The sequence below is a fragment of the Anopheles coustani genome, chromosome 2 (assembly GCF_943734705.1).
Source record: "Anopheles coustani chromosome 2, idAnoCousDA_361_x.2, whole genome shotgun sequence".
In the NCBI taxonomy this organism is placed as follows: Eukaryota; Metazoa; Arthropoda; class Insecta; order Diptera; family Culicidae; genus Anopheles; species Anopheles coustani.
In genome coordinates this window covers 92,144,817-92,167,355 of record NC_071289.1, presented here as the reverse complement: position 1 = coordinate 92,167,355, position 22,539 = coordinate 92,144,817, and the positions used below count along the sequence as shown (strand labels likewise).

The 22,539-nt window shown below is 43.2% G+C and overlaps 8 protein-coding genes across 11 annotated transcripts; 3 read left to right on the top strand and 5 right to left on the bottom strand.

Annotated features, from left to right (window-relative positions):
- Positions 1-626: 626 nt before the first annotated feature.
- On the top strand, positions 627-5,200 carry LOC131263706 (mediator of DNA damage checkpoint protein 1). Its single transcript, XM_058265951.1, has 6 exons — positions 627-723; positions 784-1,534; positions 1,599-1,791; positions 1,862-4,075; positions 4,465-4,984; positions 5,053-5,200. Exons 2-6 carry the CDS (start codon positions 798-800, stop codon positions 5,079-5,081), a joined length of 3,693 nt encoding a protein of 1,230 aa, XP_058121934.1. The 5' UTR covers positions 627-723; positions 784-797; the 3' UTR covers positions 5,082-5,200.
- A 312-nt stretch (positions 5,201-5,512) lies between these two features.
- On the top strand, positions 5,513-6,206 carry LOC131263731 (C-type lectin 37Da-like). The gene is made up of 2 exons (XM_058265985.1): positions 5,513-5,677; positions 5,738-6,206. The coding sequence occupies exons 1-2, from the start codon at positions 5,531-5,533 to the stop codon at positions 6,113-6,115; spliced, it is 525 nt and encodes a 174-aa protein (XP_058121968.1). The 5' UTR covers positions 5,513-5,530; the 3' UTR covers positions 6,116-6,206.
- LOC131263732 (C-type lectin 37Da-like) lies at positions 6,186-7,078 on the bottom strand. Its single transcript, XM_058265986.1, has 2 exons — positions 6,879-7,078; positions 6,186-6,791 (listed from the first exon to the last, which is right to left on the bottom strand). The coding sequence occupies exons 1-2, from the start codon at positions 7,017-7,019 to the stop codon at positions 6,414-6,416; spliced, it is 519 nt and encodes a 172-aa protein (XP_058121969.1). The 5' UTR covers positions 7,020-7,078; the 3' UTR covers positions 6,186-6,413.
- Positions 7,079-7,348: 270 nt separating this feature from the next.
- On the bottom strand, positions 7,349-8,016 carry LOC131263733 (C-type lectin 37Db-like). Its single transcript, XM_058265987.1, has 2 exons — positions 7,872-8,016; positions 7,349-7,816 (listed from the first exon to the last, which is right to left on the bottom strand). Exons 1-2 carry the CDS (start codon positions 8,001-8,003, stop codon positions 7,433-7,435), a joined length of 516 nt encoding a protein of 171 aa, XP_058121970.1. The 5' UTR covers positions 8,004-8,016; the 3' UTR covers positions 7,349-7,432.
- A 1,050-nt stretch (positions 8,017-9,066) lies between these two features.
- Positions 9,067-9,724, bottom strand: LOC131265323 (C-type lectin 37Db-like). Its single transcript, XM_058267582.1, has 2 exons — positions 9,536-9,724; positions 9,067-9,450 (listed from the first exon to the last, which is right to left on the bottom strand). Exons 1-2 carry the CDS (start codon positions 9,722-9,724, stop codon positions 9,067-9,069), a joined length of 573 nt encoding a protein of 190 aa, XP_058123565.1.
- Positions 9,725-10,216: 492 nt separating this feature from the next.
- Positions 10,217-11,141, bottom strand: LOC131265322 (C-type lectin 37Da-like). Its single transcript, XM_058267581.1, has 3 exons — positions 11,013-11,141; positions 10,602-10,940; positions 10,217-10,285 (listed from the first exon to the last, which is right to left on the bottom strand). Exons 1-3 carry the CDS (start codon positions 11,139-11,141, stop codon positions 10,217-10,219), a joined length of 537 nt encoding a protein of 178 aa, XP_058123564.1.
- Positions 11,142-14,858: 3,717 nt separating this feature from the next.
- LOC131263720 (elongation factor 1-alpha) lies at positions 14,859-17,995 on the bottom strand. Of its 2 annotated transcripts, none has more exons than XM_058265971.1 (2): positions 17,880-17,995; positions 14,859-16,878 (listed from the first exon to the last, which is right to left on the bottom strand). In XM_058265971.1, the coding sequence occupies exon 2, from the start codon at positions 16,858-16,860 to the stop codon at positions 15,469-15,471; it is 1,392 nt and encodes a 463-aa protein (XP_058121954.1). In that variant the 5' UTR covers positions 16,861-16,878; positions 17,880-17,995; the 3' UTR covers positions 14,859-15,468. The 2 variants fall into 2 exon arrangements, with proteins under 2 accessions (XP_058121954.1, XP_058121955.1); XM_058265972.1 differs by lacking the exon at positions 17,880-17,995 and adding an exon at positions 17,680-17,793.
- Positions 17,996-19,887: 1,892 nt separating this feature from the next.
- On the top strand, positions 19,888-21,516 carry LOC131263727 (E3 SUMO-protein ligase NSE2-like). 3 transcript variants are annotated; one of them, XM_058265979.1, is made up of 4 exons: positions 19,888-20,170; positions 20,235-20,362; positions 20,423-20,804; positions 21,353-21,516. In XM_058265979.1, the coding sequence occupies exons 1-4, from the start codon at positions 20,086-20,088 to the stop codon at positions 21,397-21,399; spliced, it is 642 nt and encodes a 213-aa protein (XP_058121962.1). In that variant the 5' UTR covers positions 19,888-20,085; the 3' UTR covers positions 21,400-21,516. The 3 variants fall into 3 exon arrangements, with proteins under 3 accessions (XP_058121962.1, XP_058121963.1, XP_058121964.1); XM_058265980.1 differs by lacking the exon at positions 21,353-21,516 and adding an exon at positions 20,886-21,116 and having other exon boundaries at positions 19,889-20,170; XM_058265981.1 differs by lacking the exon at positions 21,353-21,516 and adding an exon at positions 20,939-21,116 and having other exon boundaries at positions 19,890-20,170.
- Positions 21,517-22,539: the final 1,023 nt, after the last annotated feature.

The window sequence follows — 22,539 nt, the reverse complement described above, 5'->3', positions numbered from 1 at the left end:
ACATTCCTTCTTCTTCTTCTTCTTCAATTCGGCGAGGATTTACTCCAGTACGGCTATTGAATCCAGCTTCCTGGGCCTTCGCAAGCTAACCTGGAGACATAGACCTCTATTGTTTTAGGACTGGCAACTAAAGGCCATATGTCCTGGTTTTCTGTGGTTTTCGATTTTCTGTAGGCGTCGCCTTTTGACTGCCACCATGCGGCCAGGAGCACTGCTAGCCAACCACGCTAGTGCGCAGTCAAAATGCGGCTGTTCACCCGCCGTAACGAAAGGAATATTTCCTTCTGTTAGTCAGATCGCACGAAACTCGTGATCCGCTTGATTACTCAAACAGCACGAGATGTGCGTCGGCTAGGATTTCTCTGACTTGAGCTCCAGCTCGGCGACACCACGCGGCCGTGCCTAAGATAACCTTACTTTTCAGCTAACCCTTTCAGGAACCTCGTGCACTGCTAACCATCCGCTCTGATGCGACGCCGAACTGGAACTGACGAACATTCCTAAAGTGTTCGAATCCCAATCGAATCAAATATTTGGAATCGTCAAATGGGATTCGAATCTTTGGAATCCGTCTAGAGATCGGATCTTCAAGTCTTCCTTTCGAATCTCATCATTCAAACTGCCACTCGCAAACTGCCAAGAGTTGACTGCGCCGTCGAGTACTGCGGAGAAACGCGTCGATTTCTAAACACTTTAATAAAGTTCAGTTCACTAGTCAATTAGGTAAGTTTAGTCAAGCGTACATATCAACGCAATGTTGTGAAAAGGTGTTTCTGTAACCAGCAAAACAAACAAACATGAACCGGATCGCTGTGCGAGGTGACCACGGCGTCAAAGCGTCACCCAAACAAACGAGACTTTCGGTTGGCTTGGGTACATCGGCATCGATTCAAATTCATGCATCGGCAACCCCTTCAAACATATTGCCACGGCCAATCTCCCCGCATACCGGCACACCACCGACTGCGAAGGAAGCAGATATGACGACGCCAGCGGGCAAGCGGATGAGCTTGCATGAGAACTTGCTGTTGCGCATCCTCTCTACAACTCCCAGCGATAAGCCGTTGTTCCGGCAGAATTCTTCCGATGCAACCCCCTCACAGCGCACTACCGACGATTCCTTCGACAGCTGCTTGTCGGGCAGTGAGTCTCCGTTGCTGGGCTTCTTCAACGCCACCCCCGATGCCATGCGATGCAACACTCCGCCGAACGCCGAGGGAATCGTAAACAACCGCCACTTGCAAATGCTGTACCGCGATTTGAACAGTCCTTCTGCGACGGCGCGGCTTCGTGCGTTGCGTGCGCTAAAATCACCAAGCAAACGCAACGCGTACGGAAACTTCGATGTTTCCTACGCCGAACAGGATATCATTACGGCCGAAGAACGAATCGAGCCGGAAAAGCGAGACATCCGGGATATACTGGGCAATGTGTGCGTGTACGTTGAGGTGCGCTCCGGGACGGACAATCGATCCGATGGCATCAAGGAACACGTTGCATCTTTGGGAGCGAAAGTGAATGAGCGTTTGTTGAAGTAAGACTGCGTATGTACTTTAGAATTTACGTTGATCTAACCACACTCGTTTGATTCCTTGCAGGGACACAACACACGTCATATTCAAAGATGGCCTGCTCTCGACCTACCAGAAGGCAAAGAAGATGAATATTCCGGTCGTTTCTGTGCTGTGGATTGAAGCCTGCAAGCGTCACATGTGCTTGATGAATCCAGATGATTTCAATATATCGAACGTAGAACGCTATGAAAATCCAGAGCTTTTCAAAAGAATAAGAGTAAGTTTTGTCAACAATTCTACTGCGCTCTAATGTATTTAATCAACAATTTCTCTATCATCATCATCAGCGTCAAAAATCAATGCAACCAGGTGCTACAGAAACGGCCGGCAATAAAAAACGTACCGCAGTTACGGGTAAACCTAAAGGACCCCTAGTCATATCGCCTCCCTCAAAGCTGCCAGTGCTTCACCGGATTCGCAACGACGATCAATTGGAGCGAATTTTGAATGATTTCGAGGCGCATAATCAAATAGCTAACGCCAACACGGGTCCGATCGACGAATTTGACGAGATGCTACATGGCGCACCAATGCGAATGCTGGAACGCTTCCGGTCAACACCAACTCAATTGGATAGTCCTGCTACCGATATTGCAAGAGGTACGGTTGATGTTGATGAAGCGTATACTACACCACAAGGAACTACGAATGCCAAGTCTAACACAGAAACGCGTCGGGAATTGTTCGCCGTTGCCGACTCTGGATCGAAGAAATCGGCCGGTTCGAGTGCATCCAGATCACGCCGCCGAACGATTCTTTTTACTCCTCAAATGAAGAACTTGGAAGAGGAAAACGTAGCTCCGAGCCCACTGAATTGCATCGAGGAAACACCAAAAGAATCCACCGGACGATCTCGAAGGCGGACGATGGTTGCTGCATCTGAGCAAACGCCACAAAATGTGTCAGAAACTAGTTTCAGAGGTCGCCGGAAAACTATCGTAGCGGTGGACAGCAAACAAAACCACCCAGCAGCAGCACCAACACCAAACAAGCGCACCCGACGTAGCTCGATGGCCACCGGGAATGGGGTGAAATCCCCTCCCGCCATCGATGCATGCCAGAATCAACAGCGCAAAACAGTGGTGGCAAGCAAAGAAAATATCTCGCCTTCGTTGCTGCGCACACCAGTCACGGATGGCAGAAAAGATCGATCCTCGACGCGAAGTCGTCGAAAAACGGTCACTTTCGGTAACGAAGAGAACACGCCACCAGCGGTAGCGTTGGGTCTTTCTCATACACTAATTACCAAGCGAGCTACCATCTGCTCACCCAAGGATATGGAAGTCTCGACTATTCCTCAAACTTCCGCGCCCAATACCAAGCATGCAACGGAGCTGACGAAAATTAACAGTAATGGTTCCGAGATGAGCGTCACTTCTCCGGCTGAGAAATCAGTCATAAATAAAATCGATGGCAAGACATCAACTAGCGTCCAGCGTCGTAGCTTATTTAATCCCTCCGCTGCAGCGGATATTGTACCGGGAAAAAACACAGACAACACCGGGACATCCGTAATGTCAATCTCATCCACATCGACCGGTTCCGTACGACGCCGAACTCTTTTCAAACCGGGAAACTCTACCTTCATGGAACCGCTGGAAGTCAGCGAAACGCCTCCTGAACCATCAGCTGCGCAATCGCGCGCTGATTCGACACATAACGGTAGCAGCATATGTAACCGACCAAATCCAACCTCCAGTTCGACCCCGAAACCGACTGCGACGGGAAAGGAAACTAATATGCGACGTAAAACACTGCTGGAAGCGTATGAGGAATCGGTTATGTTTAGCTCAACGCGTGCACCGGACCGTCGCAGGCGCACAATATTCGACATTTCGATGGACATCATGGATCAACGGCTATCGGAGATCAATCGACAGGCTGCTGCTGCAAAAAAACAGACAACATCGGGGTCTTCGAACCTGGCTAATGAAAAGGACGATTTTGCAGCAGTAGACGTACAACAGTCCCATCCAGTTGGCCTAATATCTCCACCGCCATCTCAAGGGCAACAGACCTCACTTACTGAGTTTTACCGGAAGGCTGTGAGATCATGTGAGAAATCGAGTAAGCCAACTGAAAGATCAACGAGCAGTAGCAGCAGCGTCACGGAAGAACCTCCTGCCGTTGTGCCACGCAAGCGAAGGCTTTTTAACGTTCAAAGCACGGAAGAGCAACCGATCGCTAAGACACCACCGATTGCTTCCAAGCCGATCACTGCTAGAACCACTGCGACCAAAAGACGATCACTTGCACCAACCCATGACGGACCGATGGATCAAACTGCTTCACTTAAGAAACGTCGCACAACGGCCCTTTTCGAATCGCTGCCCGAAGCGCAAGCAACGAAGAAAAAACAGCAGCAGCAGCAATTCCCTATAGGACGTGGGTTACCGACGGTGGCATCCCAGTACAACCACGGAGCATCGAACCACCAACAGGAACGACAATATTTGGCTACGACTAACCTACACACCGAGCAGACCGCATTCGTGAAGGAGGTACGAACTCAATAGATTTCTTTCCTCAAACACTACTCTCCAACACTAGACTTGCTCGTTGCTTAAGGGTTTAGCTTTCTTTTGAGCCACACAGCAGTTAGTTTATTTTAAATTTGTTTTTTTTTATGTATTACACGTTTTTCAACATTAGATAGCACTTTAGCATTAAACGATAAGCTAGAAAGTTTTGAGTGTGCTTCACCGAATCTGCATGTTTGTACTGATGCTGAATAAATGCAATATAAAATTTAAAAAACACCGATTTCTTTCATTTGATGCATTGAATTTGTACAACATTCTGATTTGGGGATGATATTTTTCAAACATACACAACTATTAAGAAATTTATATCCTTCTTTCCGTTATGTATCCCGTTACATCCTCACCAGGCCATTGAGAAGCTCGACGGTTTCATAATCGAGCAGGACGTCTCGGACAACACTACCCATCTCGTGTCGCTGGAGCCTCGGCGCACCATCAACCTCCTGCGGGCACTGGTGCGTGGTCTCTGGATCGTCCGGTACGATTGGATCGTCGAGTCGTTCCGGGCCCGTCGCTGGCTACCGGAGGAACAGTTCGAAGTGCGCGACTTCTCGATGGCCGTTCAGATTAATCGCAGCGAGCGTCAGGCATTCGGGAGCCAGTATCGTAGCGAGCTGTTCACAGACTATGGCCCGTTCTGGGTGTCACCGGGTTGTGCCGTTCCGGCGCGACAGCTTCGTGAACTGCTGCTCCTTTGCCGTGGGAAGGTGACCGGGAATAAGCTAAAGGCCAAGTACCTTGTGGTGGAAAATGACGACGAAGGAAGACAACCCCACAGTGAGCAAGCTTCGGCCGATGGACAGATTTTCGTCACTCCGCTGTGGATCCTGGACAGTATTACCGTCAATAAGGTAAAGAAACTTTCATGTAAGTATCGTTTAGGTTAAAAGTATCGTAAGTTTTAAAATTGTGTATATATCATATATGGTTCATAGGTTTTTGGGTGTCAAATTTTAGCTGCTGATAAGACGACTTATATTTTTTATACAAAAAGTCGTTCAATAAGACTGAATAGTATAAAAGGTATTAAACGATATCACTACTGATTAATTTACTTTTAACTTACTAATATAGGTTTCAATGGATATAATTAATAGCAGGGTATATTCTTCTTCATCTTATCTAACCAATTACTAATCATGTGTGGTACGTTTACGTACATGGCTTATATCATATGTTGGTACAAGAAAAATAAAGTTACACAATATAAATGCAATGATAAGAAAACCACCCCGTTACCTTTTTATCGTTATCTAGAAAGTTTTAGCTATGCATACATTATTCTCGTAAGTTGCAAACAAATGTTAAACAGTGATCGTAAATCAGCTCGTGCTAGCTGCAGTGATATAAGCTGATGCGTTTCACCTGAGGCTCTTATTGCTTTAGTCGACATTCTATAGCAAGGACTCACTAATGTCCGTAATGAGGCGTACAGTAGATCGATTGGCCTTTCTCTTCACCGTCGGCCTAGTGGTGAGCTTCATACACGCAGAGACTGCCGTTGGAAATCTAAAATGCCCCTTACCACCAAAAACGTACCATTTTGAAACACGATTCAGGGTATGTAATTTTACTCGCGATTCGAATAAATCGTTAATACTTTGTTCCTCGTGTTTTCAGCTGAACTGGTACCAGGCCGTCGAATATTGCCGCAGCCGGGGAATGTTTCTCGTGACCATCAACAGCCATCCCCAGTATAAAGCAGTTGTGACGATACTGGAGAAGGACGGATACATGAAGCCAAACGGCGATATGAACATGTGGACCTCGGCAAACGATCTAGGGCAGGAGGGCCAGTTTTACTGGGCATCAACGGGTGAACGGTTGACGTTCAATCGATGGAAAGCGAACGAACCGAACAACCTAAAGCATGACGCATGTACGTACGAGGATTGTGTTGTGCTTCAACGTTTTTTGCCCAATGGCTTCAACTACACGTTCGACGACAGGCCATGCAAAAGCATGAACGTATTCATGTGCGAAACGCTGAATTTTTAACTATTTTAAGCAATGGTTCTAAATAGAGATATTGGCATACATATTTGTTCAACATAAATGTGAAATATTGTAGAAATGTTTATTATCATTTCCCCGGAAAGTTTGTTTCACTATCACATTTTTTATTTAAGAAAAGAACCATTCTTAAGCTTATATTTCTAATCCATTGTAAACCTTTCCATATTTTATTCAATTATAAATTTAACTTTTCCAATTCATCCTTAAGATAAAGCTATAGCTCTGTTGTTGGGTTACTTTTTTTGTTATCATTTTAACATCCATCCCGAGTGCCTCATGTTTAGTCATATATCGTTTCACACATGAAAAAGTTTTCAGCATTACATGGCCTATCGTCAAACGTGTAGTTAATACCCAGCGGTAAATAGTACTCCAGAACGACACAATGTTCAAACGTGCAGTTGTCGTGCTTTGCGTTGTTCGGTTCGTTTTTTGTCCATCGATCGAACGTCAACCGTTGGCCGGTCGAGGCTAAGAAAAATTGGCCCTCCTCGCCGAGATCGTTCGCCGAGGTCCACATGTGTAGCAGGCCGTGCGTTTTTGAAAATCCACTCTTCTCGATATAATCCACAACGCCATCAAGTTCCTCTGCGTTATTGATCGACACCAGGAACATACCACGGGTACGGCAATATTCCACTGCTTTGTGCCAGTTTAGCTAGATTCACAGGAAAAAAAGAAAGAAGGATCACTCAACACATCTCTTCGCCTCTTCCCATCTTCGTGTCTCTTTAAGTGTCATTACCTTGAATGTGTTACCGAAGTAGTAAGACTTCTCCCTGAATATGCCAAAAGTATTCTCATTATCTTTTTGAGTTTTGATCAAACCCACAATCAGAACACTGAGCAAAATTGCTACCAAATTTGCGAGACGTTTCGTTTCCATCGTCCAAACGTTGTTTAGCGACACAAATAGTAAGAGGCTAATCTTATACAGTGACAAAAATGCGTGGCCTACTGACGGCACAACAAATGGCAGACTGCTCATTGTAGGAAGTAGGACTTTGGATCCATAAAGTCGTCTTGGTACGGCAAGCTAATTCGATACCCCTTGACAATGTTTGTTTCGTCGATGGCACCGGAGACGTGTTTGTATGCTAAAAACCAGTTCTACTGTAGTATGGAATTTCCTTTTTTGTACAGTTTCCCAAAGAGTCAACCTTCATCAAGGGCCTTGGGGGTTATTCCGGGTCGTTTAGTAAAATCGAGGCAACATTATGTTATTTTAACTGTTTAGTTCCATTTAGTTTTATTGTCTTAAGATATTTAAAATATTCCCAAGTGCTTCAAGCAGTTAAATCACTGGGGCAATGTTTCACAAATAAAAAGGAACTCCTTCGTGCAGGCTCGATCGTTGAATGTATAGTTGTAATTAGCACCACCCTCCGCCCAATACTCCAAGATCGCACAGTCTTCTCCGGTGCAGTCGTCGGTTTTGTAATCATTCGGTTCCGTGTCACTCCAGTTCGGATAGTTGACCCGGCTGCCAGTCGAAGCCCAATAGAATTCACCTTCCTCACCAAGATCGTTTGCTGATATCCATGCCATCAGCCCCTTGTGCGTTTTGGTGTAACCAGTACTGGCCAGATAGTCAATGACGGCTTCGCGCTCTTCGGCATTCCGAACCGACAGCAGGAACATACCCCGATCCCTGCAGTATTCAACCGCTTTGAACCAATTGAGCTACATAGAGAAAATTATTTAATTATTAGCTCATCGAATAGGTCAGCAATTTTACCTTAAACGAGCTGCTGAAATAATATTCCTTCTGCCGTGACCATGCAAATGTGTTGTCGCCCTGTTGCAAAGACACTTGACCTTGTAAGGCCACCGCGACGCAGATCACCGCAAGCACGTGTATTTTCGTCATGTCTACTCCGTTGCTACGATGGCACTGTTTTGAAATCGATCTTTTTCCAATGCTCTAGACCCTGAGATCATACGGAATAAGATGGACCTGTTACCTACACCAACAAGGAACCAATAAGCAGAACAGGTAACAGGTGTTCACATTGGCGTAGGTATTTAAGTATTTTATTACGTTACGCAAAAAAAAAAGATAAATTAAATAAATTTTTGATTATGGTCCAATTTACTGTTGTATTCATAAATTGTTTCTCAGGTCCAACAAAACTGACACACATAGTTTATTGACCCTATTGCAAGGTATAATTGAATAAAAAGATGAAAGATGAGCTCAACTTCAGCTGTCCACTGTTGTACACATAAAATAAATATTTTTATAATAGTTGGCCACGATTTTCTGTCTTCAAACTTCGCCCAGGTCATTGTTCGACGTCGATATCTTAAGTTTATTGGCCGTTACGAAGAAGCCACTGCTTTTCACGTAGCAGGCCTTTTCATTGGGATGTTCTTGATTGATCGCGGATACGTGGCTTCCACAAATCTTCGCAGCCTTGTACCAATTCAGCTGGGAAAATATGGTTTAATTTTATTATAGCTTCTTGGGTAAGGATACAACTTAAGATTACACCAAGGCTCGGCTTCCTTCCATGACTCTTTTACAACATCGAGGGAAAGGTTATCGACAAAATTGTCTTTCTGAACCGATGGACAACTGCAAAGTAAACGCCTTCTTAGCACACAAACACGGCATCCCAATATTACCAATGCATCTCTTTTCGGATGAATGTTGGATGTGCTTAGAATCGTTGTTGGATGTCCTTTGGCTTATCAAATTTGTCCTTCGGGCTATGTTAGAGTGCTGCTGTTGGATGGATTCATAGTTTCGATTCCAAGAATGCATATGCAAGCCATTCTCAATGGCATTCTCCAAATCGTCTTCTCACAGCTAAAGACAAAAATGTCATTTTTTTCTGATAGAACCAAAGAGATTTATTTATTCAGAATAATTATCTAATATTTAAATAATAGAAGAAGACAAAAGATTGCAAAGCTAATTTCACTTGCAATCATTGAGGCAATGTTTCGCAAATAAAAAGGAACTCCTTCGTGCAGGCTAGATCGTTGAATGTATAGTTGAAATTGGAACCACCCTCCGCGTCATACTCCAAAGCCACACAGTCTTCTCCGGTACAGTCGTCGGTTTTGAAATCATTCGGTTCCGTGTCACTCCAGTTCGGATAGTTGACCCGGCCGCCAGTCGAAGCCCAATGGAATTCACCTTCCTCGCCAAGATCATTTGCTGATATCCATACACGCAGCTCTTTGTGCGTTCGGGTGTACCCGGTGCTGGTCAGATAATTTATGACGCCTTGACGCTCTTCGGCATCTTGAACCGACAGCAGAAACATCCCTCGATCCCTACAGTATTCAACCGCTTTAAACCAGTTGAGCTAGACACAGGAGTATCAGAGAATGGACGAAAAACTTAGACATAAGGTCATCCTCAAAGATTTGCTAAGTGCCACTCAATTTTACCTTAAACGAGTTGCTGAAGTAATATTGTTTCTGTCGGGAAAATGCAAATGCTTGATCGGTTTGTTGCAACAACACTTGACCTTGAAAGGCCATCACGAAACAGATCACCATCAGCACGTTTAGCTTCGTCATATCTTCACCGTTGCTGCAAAGGTACTGTATAGAAACCGTTCTTTTGCTAATGAACATCTTGCTGCCGAAGAGATGTTTGGTCTTCAAGAAAAACCGAAGCGAAACGGAAGTTCATTTTCTATTCCCAACTCCAATGAAAAAAAAACCATCGGTCTTCTTAGCCGTCCGTCGTCAATGAACGTCCGTCAATACAAGATTCATCTTGATGTTTCACTGCACTAAAATAGCATCAATGCATCAAAGAATGAGAACGCTGTTGAATTTCACTGCAGTTTTGAATCTTATTAGGAATTATTGTAAGAGATTAGATAACGGTTCGGTTGCAGATTCTTCTGTGAAATATTCAACAAACTACTTTGGAGTTGTAATGTGGACCTTCGCTATTGGTGAACGAAAATTCTCGCCGGTACATCTTTCTTGTGAGTCGTCTTTCGGCTCCGACGGTATCAACTTTTTATAGTTTATCTCCTCCAACACACTGAGTTGAGGCGCAGTGGAAAACACCTACTTCAGTTAGATCGTTTGCAGATATCCATTATGTATTTCCAGTTAGATGTAATTGATACTGGCCAAGTATCTTACCACCGGTTCACGTTCTTCGCCGTGCCACATGGACACCTGAAACGTATTGAGATATGTTCAAAATTTGTTCATTTAGATTTCTCTATCCTTCTAACGAAGTTAAACAATTTGGAATAGCATTGACTTTAAAAAACTATCTCAACATTTTGTTCATTTTTATTTTTTATAATTATCATGGACCGGGACACACCTATAAACTATGTGTAGACTGTAGTTATTTGGCCCGTATTTAATCAAAAGCTAGGCTCTTATGAAAACTACCGGTGTATCAAAGGTAACTCATGGTTTAGCTCTAACAAATTCAGTTGACTAATGTTTCACACATGAAATACGCATTGACGCGGCATCTAACATCGTTAAACTTCGACTTCAACTTGGTTTTGTCGTTTTCATACGTTTCTATTTTTAGTTGCACACAATCTTCCGTCCAGCCGTCTTCAAACTTGATATTGTTTGGTTCATTTGCCCCCCACACATTCAGAGTGAGCCGATCGCCCGTCGACGCCCAGTGGAATTGTCCCTCTTCACCCAAGTCATTTCCCGATGTCCATAGAACGATTTCATTGGCCGTTACGAAGATGCCACTGTTGTTCACGAAGCTTACTATTTCTTCGAGGTGTTCTTGATTGATAACGGATACGAGGAACATCCCGCGACTGCGGCAGAACTCCGCTGCTTTGAACCAATTAATCTGAAAAAGTTTAACAGGCAAAGGTGTGAATCATGACTGCTTTTAAATTTGCCCAAACATCACCTTGCACACCTTGAACGTAGATCCGAAGTAATACGACTTCTGACGCTCCAAAGCAAACACCTGTTCACTTTGCAGAGTACCTCTTTCCGCAAGGATACAAACCACAATGACGACAAGAAACACACGACTTACTTCCATAGTCAATATTAACTTCGAAGGGAATTGTTATCAACTGAAATGGCTTTCTTAGCGCTGACCTATCGAAAATCGTGTTGATGCTAAAGTGTGATGTAACTGCCACTATCAGCACCTAACCGAAATTACGAGCAATACCACGATTACTAGTACGAAGTGATGTCTGTTTCTGAAGCAAAAATATTGCGTTTGAGTAACCTTGTCTGATCGGCATGTTGCTCGTGCAACCATACCAGCAATGGACAAGCAATAGGCAATTTTGTTTGTTAACCATTATAAAAATATTAAGCATGAGTGCTTACAAGCCTTGGGGCACGCTCCGGGGTTACGGAATCATGTCCCATAAGTGCTGATGCAGTCTCTCAGCGGCGTGGTTCCGAATCGCAGAATTCCAAAGCACCCCGTATATAAGAGACCCAGCAACATATCAACGCAAAAAGGACTCAATAAGGATCCTAAACTTTTTTTTATCGCATAATTTATTGGACGTTCGTTTTTAACGGCTTGTGACGTTCAGCAAAGCATACTTTCGCACATGAAATAATATACTGCCTTGCAAGGTCTATCGTCGAATGTATAGTTTCGTCCCTTGGACCTTTCCAAAACGATACAATCTTCAGTTGAACCATCTTTTTGCTTGCTGTTGCTCGGTTCGCCGTCGGCAAAACGATCTAGGGACATGCGCTGCCCCGTAGAGCCCCAATATAGCTGCCCTGCCTGGCCGAGATCGTTTCCTGATGTCCACATCTGCAAATCATCGTACTTATCGAAATATCCGCTCTTTTTAATAAAATCAATCGCATCGTATAGGTCCCGTTCATCACCTATCGATATTAGAAACATGTCTTGGGCACGACAATGCTCTGCTGCTTGGTACCAGTTTAGCTGTAATTATAGGAAAAACAGAAACACACGGTTCAAATAATAGTCACGATGTAGCAACAAATTAAGCACTTTTGTCTCAAACTTGACCTTAAATCTGTCGTTGAAATAGTACGACTTTTCCCTATTGAGAGCGAAAGTCAAATGGTTCGTACTTTTGGATTGAATCAAGTATAATTTGAGGCAGAATAGCACTATTGAAAACAGCCACGCCATGCGCCTCGATTCCATGTTATTTGCAGATTGGTAAACTTCTAAACCCAACCTCACACGATCAACTCTGTGCTACTACTGAGAGAAGCTGTTCGTAAAGGTACAGGCACTTTACAAGTGATATAACATACATTACGAATTACAACAAAATGTCCTTGCATACTCTAGTGTCGTTTGCATATTCACCTAGGTGAAGCGATGTTCACCTTGGTATCAAACTGTTGCAACGAAACGACTACCAGAGGACTCCTAGTTCATGGACTTTGTATAGTGACATATCCACTAAGCTATTACTATAAGATTAGATCTTATAATATGTGTAGAATATATAAGGTATTTGTATATATTCTCCGGTTTTTTTAAAGGACACCTTCCAAAACAAGCACTATATGATTGAATTAAACGGGTAAAGAAGAATGTCTCATCCTGTCCAAATGAAAATTTCGATTACTACGAAATCTTTAGTATTTGATAGGTAACTTTTAACTAAGGATTAATGCACGCCGAAGCTGACTTTTAATTTCATATGCCAAGATCCCAAGAAACCAACTCATAGAATGCGAATGTAGTAAGATATGGAGAAAGGCATGATCGATACTCGATCTTATAATAGCATTGGATTAAATTTAGCAACCTTGTTGGATTATCTCAATTAACCATGGATGTCGTGATGAACTAAAATTCTTTATGTTTATGAAAATTGACCAAATTTGCCCCATAGTTAGTTAGCAAATTCACCAGGTATCTACATATAGCTTACGATCTTACAGGAGACCTGGTGAGTTCCATTCTGGGCGTCGTCCAGAAATAATCCGCACTGAAGCTTCCTTCTAATTTCGCAACCCAAGGAAAGATTTTTCAAGAACTTCCACCAGTATTCACAAATACCAGCTCGACACTCAAAACCAGCACGTAAAATGCGTTTGCAGAAAATTTTAGAAAGATGCATCTCGTTGAATATGACAAATTATTACATCCTTGGTGGGTCATCTCAGCAAACGATGCGGATACACGCTGTACCAATCTGAAACTCGTTATGTTAATGAAAAGCTAAGAGTAAGAAAAAAAACGCCGGCCGGTATTGGAACGCTGCCAGTGTCTCGAAATTGGCAGTGTGCGCGTGAAACATAACGTGGCCATCGGCATATATAAGCGCCACATAAGCGCATACTCGCTGGTGAATAAATGCGCGGTCTTCGCGAATGTGTATGTTACAGTCAGCGGCTTGCCCGGCAACGTTGGAGAAGATCATCTTACAGATCTTTCACCCCGTACCGGATCCAAGAACGCACATTAGAACGTTAGACCAAAAACAAAAAAAAAGTCCAATGATGGGAGGGATACCCCAATAACGAAATATGAAGCAACATACGAATCATTGTAGATCAATCGATCAATCGCATCGATCGATCGCAAAAAGAGTAGCATGCTGCGATTAAACATGCTCTCGTTGTTGCTAAGGGCTCCAATCAGACGGAAAGTAAGTGAAAAGAGAAAGGAGAAATGGTATCAACTATGTTGGTCTTCGTTTCTGCTCTTTAGTTGCGTTGCACAAGATGTGGTTTCCGTTGCTCCTTTCTCCAACAATCTCACACGGTTGCGGCGATGCATTTTTTTTTTCGACGATTTCAGCATTATGATTGCACCAGAAATAGACCTCGAGTTTCAGCTTGGTGAAGGTGATGGCAGTACCACAAATATAAACACTTTCTACAAAATCGTTTCAAACGAACGCTCAACGTTATATGATCCGAAACTGAACGTAGCTTTCCGATGGAAAATGTGGTTGGTTGGTTGGTTTCCGTAAAAAAGCGAATGGTTTGCGCAAAGGTTAGCGAACTTGCTCAAGCGTAACTAAATGTGAAACCATCCGCCACTCTTTCCCTTCTTTTATATATTCTTACATTCTTACTACGGAAATGGTTGAGGTAAGTAATGGTCCATCCCAATGTGGACGTTGTCGAACACATACCTGGTCCGAAACAGCCGATGCGAAACATGCCGGGTACGATGGGTTGCGTTTAGTCCTAGGTTCTACAAATAAAAAATTAAAATAAAAACTAGAAATCGTATTTTTGTTCTTTCACCAAATAAGCACTAAAACAATCCCCTGCAAGAGTTCAACACTCGCCGAACAGGCCAGTGTCATCAACTCCTGTCACACAAACCACCTGTAGTAAAAGGCTAAATTCATTGATGCTTGTTTAAAAATAGCAAAACGTACAAATTTGGCATGCGCCAATTGGAGACCTCATGCCAAGCACGTTCAAGTTCAAACGGCAATGCAATGCGGCAACCTGTTGAACGGAAAAATGGGGACAATTTGAATGAAAACAAAGCAAACAAGTTAACATGATGAACATTCAAATGTTAAATCTCGAACCCGAATATGTATAACATCCGTTTGTTTGCCTTTTTACGTTGTTTTATTGAAAATTAGCAAATCTATGTTCACACGCGAAAAATTCGCAGTCTTCGATGATCAATTCTTTGTTTTAGAAAAGTTATTTGGCCAAATAATTGTAATTTCGTAAGTTTCAAATTTCATCACCCTTGTCTACTCGCGCCCACCCAAAACAAACCCGTATTGTTTCTCATTCTAATAAAATATTAGAAAAATGCCAGTTTTCTATTTTCAAGGATACCATTTTTCTTATTATTCTTCATATCCTCGTCCCTGCTCTTCTCTCCTGCTGCGAGCAGAATCTGTACTCTACAAAAGTTAGGTCTGAAAAATAGCAAATTCTACCCGGAGTTCCAATAAGTTCTGTTTTCTCTATAAACGCGTGGTTTTCTCGCTCTATGTTCGGTTCCGCTTTAAATATTAATAATTAATAGTTAAGATATTAATTATAGTTTTGAAAAGGAATGAATTCAAGAGCCCGTTTCGTTTTCGTCTGAATGTCTTCCGATGGAAGTGGTGATAAGTTTTTATATCGATCAGCCATCTGCCGTAGGTGGTGTAGGTGGTGGTGGCGGAGGTGTTGTTAGGATGCTGCTGCTGCTGCTGCTCTGGGTGCTTATGTTGATCGTCTACATCGCCGACGGACATCGTACCCCCAGCAATAGCCGCATTGCCGCCATCAGAGATGATGTTCGTCCTCCGATCGGAGGCGGCAGCAAGCGCAAGGTCTTGTTGTTGTTTCTCGAGGATATGACGGGTGGTGGAGTATATGGTGTTGGTGGCTGCTGCATCTGTTGTTGAAATATTATGAAGGGCACCTGCCGTTGGCGGCTATTTCTTGGCCTTGGTGGCCTTCTCAGCGGCCTTGGTGACCTTGCCACCCGTGGCATCCTTGAAGTTGACCGACTTGATGACACCGACGGCGACGGTCTGTCGCATGTCACGCACGGCGAAACGTCCCAGAGGCGGGAACTCCTGGAACGACTCGACGCACAGCGGCTTCGACGGGACCAGGATGACGATGGCGGCATCGCCGGACTTGATCGATTTCGGGTTGTCCTCGGTGGACTTGCCAGAACGACGATCGACCTTCTCCTTGATTTCGGAGAACTTGCACGCAATATGTGCGGTGTGGCAATCGAGCACCGGAGTGTAGCCGTTCGAGATCTGTCCCGGGTGGTTCAGCACGATGACCTGAGCGGTGAAGTCGGCAGCGCCCTTGGGGGGAGCGTTCTTGGTGTCACCGGCGACGTAGCCACGACGCAATTCCTTGACCGACACGTTCTTCACGTTGAAACCAACGTTGTCTCCGGGCACAGCCTCGGGCAGGGCTTCGTGATGCATTTCAACGGACTTGACTTCAGTGGTCAGGTTAACCGGAGCAAACACAACCACGGTACCGGGCTTCAGCACACCGGTTTCCACACGACCGACCGGTACCGTTCCGATACCGCCGATTTTGTACACGTCCTGCAGGGGCAGACGCAGCGGCTTGTCGGTCGGGCGGGACGGGGGCAGAATGGCGTCCAGAGCCTCGATCAGGCACTTGCCGTCGGCCTTGCCTTCCTTGCGCTCAACGGCCCATCCCTTGAACCAGGGCATCTTGGTGGACGGTTCCAGCATGTTGTCGCCGTGCCATCCGGAGATGGGCACGAAGGCAACAGCGGTCGGGTTGTAACCGATCTTCTTGATGTACGAGGACACTTCCTTCTTGATTTCCTCGAAACGGGCCTCGCTGTACGGGGGCTCGGTCGAGTCCATCTTGTTCACACCAACGATCAGCTGCTTCACACCGAGGGTGAAGGCCAGCAGGGCGTGCTCGCGGGTCTGTCCGTTCTTGGAGATACCGGCCTCGAACTCGCCAGTACCGGCAGCAACGATCAGCACAGCGCAATCAGCCTGCGACGTTCCGGTGATCATGTTCTTGATGAAATCACGATGTCCAGGGGCGTCGATGATGGTGACGTAGTACTTGGAGGTTTCGAACTTCCACAGGGCGATATCGATGGTGATACCACGCTCACGCTCAGCCTTCAGTTTGTCCAACACCCAGGCGTACTTGAAGGAACCCTTGCCCATCTCCTGGGCTTCCTTCTCGAACTTCTCGATGGTACGCTTGTCGATACCGCCGCATTTGTAGATCAAATGACCGGTGGTGGTCGACTTGCCGGAATCGACGTGTCCGATGACGACGATGTTAATATGAGTCTTCTCCTTACCCATTTTGATGTAGAGCGATCACTATACAAGAGCAAAAATAGAGGTTAGGAAAAAATGTGGCCAATTAATAATGTGCTCCGATTGCAAAGTTTTAAATGGATGTGTTCAAGCAGCTGCCGCGTTTTGGCGAGTGTATTAGTTCAATTTGATTCCAAAAACCCACACTCGAAGTTTCCGGTATGGAATACACCACTACACCCGTCAGCGGATGGAAACGTGTGCGTGGAACCCACGTTTCATATAAGCAGCGCATATCAAGTATGCGTGGAGAAAAAATGTGCTTGGAACAATTTAAGTGACTCACGCCAGATTAGCCGGAAAAAGAATGGCGAAAAAGGAGAAGTGTATGATGTGAACAATTTCTGAATCAAGTCTTACACCAACTTCTCCCCCAATTCCAACTCCAGCTGCTACCAGTTGGCCAAATCCAAAATGGCTGCCCGGTCTTCTAGTTCTTTCCTGGAACTTTCTATTCCTCTTTCTGCACCAGTCGTTGACACGACCGGCGCCATATTTGGAAATGCCTACTAGTGCAATTTCGTCATTTTTTCTAGCTCTAACTAAATCTCCCTATTCTATCTTCCCGAAATCCAAGTTACAATAAATTACCCCATGTAACTGGCCATGCGCAAGCGCAATACTTAGCTAACCATTTATTTCTCTAATCCACGTGTTAAATCTAAAATTGATGAAAGATCGGCTACGAATGCAGTGAATTCTAGTGCACCTAATGAAACGAGAAGTCTCCTTATACAACGATTGTTGGCACTTCACAAATTTCGCAAGATTGTAAATCCTAGCTAGCCATACCAAAAAACCCACAAGTATCGGCCGCCACGTGTCCCGCAGTAAGAGTGGGTAGAACTTTACCACACCGGCACAAACCCGCTGAAATTCTGCAATTTATGCACTTAGCACACCTGTTACACCAAAATGCACCACACAGCCCGTTAACAGAACTCCACTTGAACTTTTAACGACACTGGAAAAATGAAAAGCTGCTACCAAATATTCACACTTACAATTCGAAATGCTGGAAGTGATGCGGAAGACAACCTTTTCCGTCCAGATACCCGAGTGAAGTGAACGAGTCGACGGGTCGTTCCTGGTCAATCCAGTTCCGCGTATTGCTCGAAAGTTTCCGCATATTGCTCGAATAGCAACCTGGGTATTTATACAAGTATTCCAAGGTATATAAATACAGTCGACTCTCGATAATTCAAACGTTCGATAATTCGAAACTCTCGATAATTGGAAGTATATCAGTAGTCCCTTGGAAAACTCTCATTATTTCGAATAAAAACAATACGATTTGGAACACTCGATAAAGCGAAGTAAAATTCGAATCTAGGTTGCTCTCTTCACGCGATAATTCGAAGCTGTATCCACTCAACTCGCAACAATTCGAAGTTCTGAGCAAGTTGAAACGTAATAGAACGCGTCACATTGCGGGTGCCCTGTAACACTCTGTTGAACGGGGCCGAAAATGTTCGTCCAAATTAGACTAAATGGTGTAGACGTGCGGACGGACATATTTGGGGCACAACTGCTTTGTAGGAAGGTGCACAAAGAAAAGTGAAGAAAAAACAGTTAGCGAAAACGGTGGGTAAAGGCATAGCGTAAATCAATACACGCATACTCATTTCCAGTTCATAACTCAGCAACCGTAGCTGCTTATTTCCTACCACTCTTGATAATTCGAACTCTCGATAAATCGAACTTTTTTCTGGGTCCCTCCCACTTCGAATTATCGAGAGTCGACTGTATATAGTTTTTAACAATTTTCGAGCACTTTGATTTTGAAACTGAATGAAAACTGAAAAAAATGAAAACTGTTTCATTTTCGTGATTTGTTTAGGATAATTTTCGACTAATGTTCGAGAAATATTATTTGATCGTATCGTTGATCGATCTTTTCATTTATTGATGAAGAAATAATGGTAAATTAAAGATTGCGAACGGCTACTGAAATAGCCAAATTGCTAATAACTTTTTAGTGCCTTGGTCAATTTCAGCAACAGACACCTCAAATGAAATGTCTTTTCAAGGCAAACAACTTGATTCAACAAATATTCTACCTCGATTCTTATTTAATGAAATAAACTTTTGAATGGGACGAAGGTACAGATACCTTGGTTGGTATTTTCTACTGAAATAACAAATTTGTTAATAACTTCATGATCGCTTAACCGAGTTGCACATGTGACCCCTCAAATGAAAGATCTTTTCAAAACACACAACTTTGTACAACAATAGATCCATCCATACTTTCTAGTTTTTGAGAAAATTAATTGTGTGGAAAAGAGACAGCACTCTACCGGGAACAAGGTTGATAAACCTCGATTACTGAAACACAAAAAATTGCCAATTTGTACATAACTATTGATTCTTTAAACCGATTTTCATGATTGACCCCTTAAATGAAAGGTCTTTTCAAGACGCGTATTTGTGTTGAAGGTAGATGTTTCCGTACTTTCTTGTTTTTGATAAAAACCCCGTTCCAGCTCACAATTTAGTCGCAAAACAGAGCGCACCGAGCATCCGGCGGAATTCCGGAAATTCACGTTTGACATTGCATGTTTGCGGCGCACACGATTATAAACAAATTGTAATTCAAGTTTAGCGTTTTATCTCTTGTAATTTCATAACTTTACTAAATCAAAAGATGAATCATCACAAAATGTTTCTTATCTGTTAGCTACGAACAGATTTCACAATTGCATTTAGCAATTTAACTATGGCGTAAAATCCTGTTAATAAAACATGACATATGTTTCATTGAAAATATCTACTGTTATTGAAAATTGGTGCTTATCACAAGTCATAGCTGCTTTAAAAAAGGAAACCAAGCCATATTCGGCATATTTCAACCAACACTGATAAAGTGCAATATTTTATAAACAATTATGTTTCTGGTTGATGTAACGGTTGATTCAAAAATTACAATTACAACACATTTTTATTTACCTAACTACTTTTGTACATGGCGAATTGCGTCAAGATAGTTTTCTCACTGCTCAAAGTTTGCGTTCCTGCACAAAGTATGCGTTTTTGTCTCATCGAATTGCTGTCACTCAACAAATTGCCGCGACGGTTGCATTTGGTTTGTAAACAAACAGTTCGTTCTTCTTCACTTTACAATCGTATCGTTGTTCGTTTGGCGTCCTTTAATTTTAGCAACAAGTGTTTTTGTTCGTTTTGCAAAGCCAAAAATAGTATTCCGCTACGATGAACATGTTTGAGGCGAACTGTCGCAAAGTTAGCGACAGTCTGAACAACACGGTTCGACTGGCAGCCGAGTATGGAGACGATTGTAAGTGGCCATCAAAGTATGGATTTATTCTTTTATGTCTAATATGATCGTTTAAATTTTTCAGCTACTAAAAATGTTAAACTATACACCGATCTCGTGGAACGCATTTGCGAAATTGAAAGTAAAATCACCGTCCATCGGAAGGCTATGTCGGAAGCGTCTCGAGAGCAGTTTGTAGATAGTTTCAACAAGGTAACTAAAATACTGCACATTGTGTATTTGTCGATCAACATGGTTTTCGTTTTTTTATAGCGCTACGATGCTGGAATGGATAAAAAGAAACCTCAAGTACGAGGTCAAAAAAGATTCAAGGATTTTTTGCAGTACGCCAAACCGCTTCTAAATCCTACTCTGGCAGGACCTTCGCAGGAGGAAACAATAGACGATGAATTGATTATCGAAGGTGACGTAGGCAACTTGGTCGATCCAATTACAAAACGGCCACTCGTAATCCCAGTACGGAACAAGCAGTGCAATCATGTTTATGAAAAAAGTGCCATTGAAGAAATGCTACAAATGAACCGCAAGACCCGTTGCCCAGTGATGGGCTGCGCGGCTCAAGGTTTTGTTCAGCCACAACTTTTAGAAGTGGATGTTAAATTGCAGCAACAATTGATGCAAAACCGTACCTTAGGTAATTAAGTCACATAGGACTCAAATAATTTTATAAATACTCATTTCTAACGTATTCAAAATCTACGTAAACCACCTACAGTGTGCTATAGTATCACATGATGACATATTCTAAGTTACCATAATCCAAACCAGGCTAATTCCACACTAAGTTGCTACTACGTGTAGAACGGAAATGCACCGCGTACCTTAAGCTCGTTAACTAACTCAATGAATCAGCTGATGCACGATCTAACAATTACCAACAAAAGGCGACACAAACGCGCTACCGTCCAACCGTGATCTCATACGCCAGCAAACATTAAGAAGATATCATTCGTTGTGTTGTGTATCTGCTATTATGCGTCTCTATTGTGTTGCAATTTGAGCAATAATTCCTTGATGATCCCATCAGCTCTGTCGGATCCCGGACTGCGGGCAGGAGAGATACTTTTTACACAGCTATGGTAAGATTCATTTACTAAGAAGCCCGAGAAATTTGAGACTGAATGTGATTAGAATTGTCAAAATGGTTGTAGGTACAAAACGGAATCTTTTTTATCTTTCTAGCTATAGATAAACCACCCGATAAAAACGTGCCACTTCGTGAAGGCTAGTGATAACAAGCGGAGTTGAGAGGAACGCGAAGCGAAGCGAAAATTAAACATCGTTGAAAGGTACACCGTTTCAATCGTAACATAGAGAACGTGGCAGTCCAAAAATTGCTGCTGAAAAAGAGAAAGTTTTGACGATCAACGACCTTTCTCAATCTACCTAGAGCAGTGTTAACAAGATTTCTCGAATAGAATCAAATCTCGTAGTAAAGCCACATCACCTCAGTGAGAACGAGTAGTGTTTAGAGAACTCACAAGTAATTAAAACTTTTCCAATGTGTTATGGGGCTATGCTCAAGTTAGACCGAGAGGTGTGCCTTCAGCGGGAAAGGCCTGATAATTTCCTATTAAACAGGTGAGAAACGGTAGTTTAATTTTTTTTTCTATTGGTTGACTGTCTAATTTGTATGAAATGGGTGAAATAGTGTTAAGGTGTTTTTATGAGTCACGGCCATTACATGTGTGTTTAAAAGTGCCATTTACCTTTTTAAAAATTGGATAGCAAAGTTTCGAGCCTAATTTAAACTTTTTCTCTAAACGTTCTGATTGTACCAAACGGAAAACAAAATCTGGTGAAACAAAAAAAAATCTTGACACGTGGTCTAATGCACTAACCTATTTTAGTCGCACTGCAGGAATGCATATTTTATTGTATTATTTGGTGTCGCTAGGTGGATGTTTAATTTTTTTTTGGTGCATGGCACACGAATTTTTCATCTCGAACGGTTGTGCTTTTCATTACTGATCAATTCCCACAAATACCCGAGTAGACCGGGACGTACAACGTGGCGCTGGGAAAAGCAGCACCGTATACTAAACATGACCATGGTTTGGAAACGGGTTTATTGTGCGTGTGCGTACCGAAGACAATTTTAAGTTCGACAGACGATGCGTATCCTCAAGCAGAACGAGAAGGCATCCGCTTTGCCGCTTATCGTGTGTCGTGAAACGAAACGCATCGCTTGCGGTGTAAAATGATTTATTTTCGGTACATTCGCCGAAGCTGCAAAGGTATGGGGTGCGAATGCAGTTTGCTAGAGTGCGTGTTGCTCAGTACGCGTTGGCCTTATCAACCGCAGCAAGGTTTCAAAAGTGCCTAACAACAGTGCGTTCTGTTGTTTTGTCCTGAACTTAACCTACTTT